Source organism: Nematolebias whitei, chromosome 11, assembly GCF_014905685.2.
Source record: "Nematolebias whitei isolate Nwh7 chromosome 11, NemWhi1, whole genome shotgun sequence".
Classification (NCBI taxonomy): domain Eukaryota; kingdom Metazoa; phylum Chordata; class Actinopteri; order Cyprinodontiformes; family Rivulidae; genus Nematolebias; species Nematolebias whitei.
In genome coordinates, this window is record NC_056508.1 from 12,717,208 (window position 1) to 12,723,070 (window position 5,863).

The following is a 5,863-nucleotide window of genomic DNA, read 5'->3' on the forward strand; positions in this document are numbered from 1 at the left end:
TTTTTTGTTGTTATATACCTGGATGACTGAGAAAACAAACTTTGTGTCTTCAGGATTATATTTCACACATTTATTTCAGGAGACCCATAGATAAGTTATTTACTCATCATATTTTGACATATTCCAATATTTGCTGTGTATGTGATGCTGGCTACATCTCACTACACTACATTGTAACTTAACCCACATTTCAATGTGATGGGTCACAAATGTGGTCAGTTCTGCAAATGTGCATGAAAACTACTCAACTGCTGTCCAACAGATCTGCATTTGTATTTTTTGCTGCTTGAACAAGAAAGTTGACAAAAAAGTCCAAAAAATTCAAAGACAAGTTATAAGAAACAATAAGACATTTTTTTCCCCCTGTAATATTTGGATATTTTCTCATAATACATCTACACATCTTGTAAAAAAAATCTATATGTTGTACTTGCAAAGTAATTTTGACTTTAATTTGACTTGATTTATAGCCATGCAGCCCTGTCTGGTGGCGTGATGTCTTTGGTGGATTTGTGAACACAACTGAAAACATTGCTCATGCATCGTTTTGCACATTTCTTTCACAGCCCATAAATCAGCTCTGAGGGCATTGGGGAAGTCTGATGCAGACAGAAAACAGCTCTGCCAACATCAGCTTTCACTTCCCGAGACTCACCAGCATACAATATGAGACCTTCCCACCACATGGGTGAGGTGTGGGAGAGAGGGGAGGGACAGAAGATCCAGAGAGATTACATTCAATGAAATATCAAAAGCATAAAAAATAAACAAGTAGGAAAAAAGCACATTTATCAGACTCTTACCATCAACGTTGTCTGGTCTGAAGTTGATCTTTATGTTGAAAGCTTTGTAGGCGTTTTTGATGGTGGGCAGTGTGAGGTAGGACAGGGGCTCCTGGGCGAAGTACGGCATCACTCTCTCTGAAAAAGCCCACGTGAAGTGAGATCCAAACGTGTCTGTAACTCACAGCTCTGCTGAACACGTCACACACTCACCGTGGACCTGGAGCCTGGTGAAGGCTTCCACTTTGCCCTGCTTGTTGGAGGCTGTGCAGACGTAGGTGCCAGAGTCCTCATGGGTGACCCGAGGAACTGTCAGCACATTGGCCTCCTGGACACACTTGGGAGGAAGTTCTCCCTCCATCTTCAAAGAAATAAAAAGGCAAAAACACATTTCAGCACATCAACATAAAGGCAATGATGCAACACATGGTTGCCCCTGCAACACATGGTTGCCCCTCATTGAAAGGTGGGCAACAATGCTTATTGTTTTTATTCTGTTTGTGTTCAATTGCCTGGTGTGTTAGCAAAATATCTCATGAAACAGTGGACAGATTTTATTAAAAGTCTCAGAAAGTAATCAGTGGATGCACATTTACAATAAATTGACTTTTTTTTTAAGTCAAAATGGACGACCTTTGCAAACACAGAACTGTCTATAACTCGTTTTAAAAATATTGAGCTAAAATGAACAAGGTTTTGTTATACTGCACAAGAATGAAGGTGAACACCAAAGTTCATGCTCAATAATCCAGCTACAAATCCAACAATGTTCAGTCAGGTCATCTGGACGGTTTCTTTTTTTGCCGAGACGTTTCGTCCTTCATCTGAAGGACTTATTCAGTATGAGGTGCTGGATTCAACTCAGTCGTATAAATAGCTCCTTCTCATAGTGGATCAACCAGTTTGCTGATCCACTACAAAAATGAACAAAATGTTTCTACTTTTTTTTTTTGTTTGTTTTGTTTTTTGAACGTCCAGAGGACCAGACTTAACTTTTTTAGATTTTTCTACCTGGATTTTTAAGCATGCATCAGGATATTTTTTGTTATCATTCTCATAAAATGGACAAACATTTATGGCAGTACCCATCTTGGATTTTAATGTGGCACTCCAATTTTTGAAAGGAACCTTTCATGCTCCTAGATGTAGACACACACCCAGATGAAAGTCAGTGCCTCACTGATTTTTCAAGTTATCTCGCTCACAACGTGCATGGAAGAATGGACAAACAGAGGGTATTTCCAATTTCCGCTCTTCCCTCCGCAACGGGGAACAAAATGTCCTTTAACACAATATTTCTGAATTTGTTTGGAGAAACTTTTATTTTAGCCAAATCTCATTTCCTAGTTTTAATCCCACCACCCTTGGGCCTTAAGTCAAATCTTCAAGTGAAACAGTTTGCTGATAAAACAGGACATTCCTTCAAGAAGCCTGTACGCCATAAATTGTTTCTGATTTTATTTCTTGTAACCAGACACAGGAGTTTCCCATGTGTCTGGTTTCTATCTTGCATCAGAGGAAGACTGCCCATGACACTAAATGTTTTAGACAGAAAAAAAACATCAAAACTAGACATTATCTTAGCTTTTAGGAAATATTTGTGCAAATCAAATCGAGTGCAGCTTAACCCTCCAATTCAAGTGTATATCTGAAAAAAAAACTTGATTTTTAGGCCCAGATAGCCCTGCCTCTAATTCACAGATACAAATGAGATGTGAATGTGAAATGTAGGGGTAGAAGGAGGTAGAAGGAGTCAAATGGAAGCTTTTGTGGGTTACCTTTGACCATTTGATATCAGGGGCTGGATACCCTGAAGCCACGCAGGGCAGGACTGCGTTGGACCCAACAGTCACCTCCTTCATTTCTGGTAGTGCAGCAATTTGAGGAAGAGCTGAAAAAAACAGGCAATAATTCAAATAAAGAATACAGTAAGTGCATAAAACATCAACAAATTTCAATCAAAACATTTGAAAGTGCATAAATGTCTGAAAAAAGAGAAAAAATAAATTTGCACTCACATTGGACTTTAAGGAGCACCTGAGACTGAACCGAGCCCACATTGTTGGTGGCCGTACAGCGGTACTGACCAGCGTCGGCCTCAGTGACCCGCTCGATTCTCAGCATGCCACCTTTCACCATGATGTGCGCTGGCAGCAGGCTACCGACTTTACTCCATTTTACCATGGGCTCCGGGTCACCGACAGCCTGGCACTCAAACTCCACAGAGTTCCCGATTATCACCGTCTGCACCGACGTTCGCACATTAATCATGACCTTTGGCAGAGCTGCAGAACAGGAAGGACAGGAGAATCACAAAGTTATGGTTGCTTTAAAGTGAATTGAAAGGTGACCTCATGAGTCAATGTCTAAAATAAAACAGTAACTCAAAACTAAAAACAACATGATACAAAATACACGAAGTCCTTTTAATAAAGCCAAGCAGTTGTTTAGGACTCATTTATGTAATAATCTGAGATGAAGACATTTTGATGGATTAACTGCAGAAGTGTGCAGAGAATCAAGATCAAGAGAAAAGTTAAAGCTGCTGCCATTGCCTCAAATGGATCACCATGGTAACCACACACCTGTGTAACTCAGAGGGATTTAAACAGTAAATTTAAACATTCATCTCTTCAAGATGAGTGTTTTTCTAGGTTGGAATTGAGAACGAGCCAGCTTTGGTAAGCCAGGGTCATAGCGCCAAGGCCCCTACCTTTGGCCACTGCCTTTGGCCACTGCCCTTGGCATCACACACCTGACTTTTGTGGCCCCTCTTGCAGGTGGTGGGTCCACAGGAAGGAAAACCTATGTTGCTCATTCGGGCTGAGCCCAACCGGGCCCCATGGGTAGAGACCTGGTCACCAGGTGCTCGCCGACAAGCTCCCCCCCCCCCAGGCCTGGCTCCAAGGTGGGGCCCTGATAACCCACGTCCTGGAAAGGGACACAAAGTTCCTTGCCCTGTTTTGTCCATCAAAAGTCTTTGGAATCGCTCTTTGTCTGGCCTGTCACCTAGGACTAATCTGCCTTGTGAGACCCTACCACAGCATACCTCCTAGGATCATTCAGGCGCATAAACTCATCCACCACGATAAGATGGCGATTCAAGGAAGAGCCGCATTCCAGCAGAGGTGAGTTCATTGAGTACGAGTGGGCCATGTTTCATGACTCAGTTGATGGCAAGATGGCCGCGCTCAGAGCAGTTGCAGCTTCACAGGCTCCCGGTACCATCCCAGTTTTTAGAAGTTTTGATATTGACGATTTATGCGTGTGAACTATAGCCGAACCGAACTGATGAGAATAGGAGCGGATTTGCCACGAAATATAGCAGAAATCAGCAACAAACTCAAAGCTACGCTCGGCAGAATGCAGATCTTAAAGTCATCTACCTGGAAGCTGCAGCAGAGGCGTTCCAGCGGGCAGAAGAGGAAGCGCTGCTCCCGGCTTAAGAGGAGAGGATGCCGGGCGGGGGTTATGGTGAGGCTACGAGCTAACGCTAAAGCCGGTAAACTCCCCATGCCGTCTCTCTTTCTGTCGAATGTCCGCTCGTTGGACAACAAGATGGATTTACTTCGTCTGAGAGCGGGCGTCATTGTTTTGACCGAACAGACTGGCAGGTTTTCAGAGAAGCTGCTGAAAATGGAGGTTCGCTTGATCTTGACCAATACACATCCTCAGTACTGGGTTACATTAGTACATGTACTGACACAGTCTCCACTATCAGAAATGTTAAAAGCTACCCAAACAGAAAACCTTGGCTGAATGCAGAGGTGCGTACCCTGCTGGAAGCCAGGAACACTGCCTTCAGGTCTGGAAACTCAGAGGAGCTGAGTAGGACAAGAAAAGAGCTGGTTGCTGGTATTAAGAGGGCCAAGGGCACATATGCAAAGAGGATCGAGGGTCAATTCATCTCACAAGACCCTCGGAGCATGTGGAGGGGCATTAAGTGCATAACAGATTATAAAGGAAGGAGTGAACAATGCCCCAAAGACCCATCTCTGCCTGATGCCCTCAACAAGTTCTATGCACGCTTTGAAGACCCGAACAGACCACCCAGCACCAGACTCACCTCACCACCGGATGAAGAGCATCTCAGCGTGACCTCAGCAGAAGTAAGGAGTACCTTCAGGAGGATTAATCCGCACAAAGCAACTGGCCCAGACAACATCCCCGGAAAAGTGTTGAAGGAATGTGCTGATCAGCTCTGTGAGGTGCTGGCAGACATCTTTAACACCTCACTTACCCTGGAGACAGCTCCCACCTGCCTGAAGACTGCCACCATCATCCCAGTCCCAAAAAGCTCTACAGTGACTGGTCTGAATGACTATCGGCCAGTGGCCCTCACCCCGATAGTCGCTAAATGCTTCGAAAAACTGGTCATGACTCACATCAAAACAACCATCAACATCAACGAGGACCCTCATCAGTACGCATACCGTGAGAACCGATCAACAGAGGATGCAATCTCCTCTGTGGTCCACACTGCACTCAACCACCTGGAGCAGAAAAACTCTTACGTCCGTATGCTCTTTGTGGACTTCACATCCGCCTTCAACACCATGATCCCCCAAACCCTGATGGAAAAACTATCCACACTAGGACTAAGCCCCTCCATCTGCAACTGGGTACTAGACTTTTTAACAAACAGACCACAGTTAGTGAGGATCCACAACCTCTCCTCCTCCACCATAACCCTCAGCACTGGCTCTCCTCAGGGATGTGTGTTGAGCCCCCTTCTGTTTACTCTGCTCACATATGATTGTGCAGCTACCCATCCAGGCTGTCACATTGTAAAGTTTGCAGATGATACAGCGGTGGTGGGATGCATCACAAACAACGATGAGTCCAGCTACAGGCAAGAGGTGGAACACCTGGAGAGCTGGTGCAGAGAGAATAACCTTCACATCAATGTGAAGAAGACAAAGGAGATGATTGTGGACTTCAGAAGGAACAAAAACACCTACACCCCCTTGAACATAAGAGGATCTGCGGTGGAAGTGGTCTCCAGCTACAAGTACTTGGGTGTACACATGAATGACAACCTCAGCTGGAGCAACAACACCACCAGCCTGATCAAGAAAGCT

General features: G+C 44.5%; 1 protein-coding gene across 1 annotated transcript in view; it reads right to left on the reverse strand.

Annotated features, from left to right (window-relative positions):
• The window catches only part of hspg2 (heparan sulfate proteoglycan 2), a 209,281-nt gene that overhangs the window by 22,499 nt on the left and 180,919 nt on the right, over positions 1–5,863 (reverse strand). Inside the window, exons 66-70 of the mRNA XM_037684663.1 lie at positions 2,801–3,067; positions 2,561–2,673; positions 996–1,143; positions 804–920; positions 656–673 (exon numbers count right to left, since the gene is read on the reverse strand). Of these exons, the coding sequence (XP_037540591.1) occupies positions 656–673; positions 804–920; positions 996–1,143; positions 2,561–2,673; positions 2,801–3,067 (663 nt within the window). The remainder of the gene's footprint in view (positions 1–655; positions 674–803; positions 921–995; positions 1,144–2,560; positions 2,674–2,800; positions 3,068–5,863) is intronic.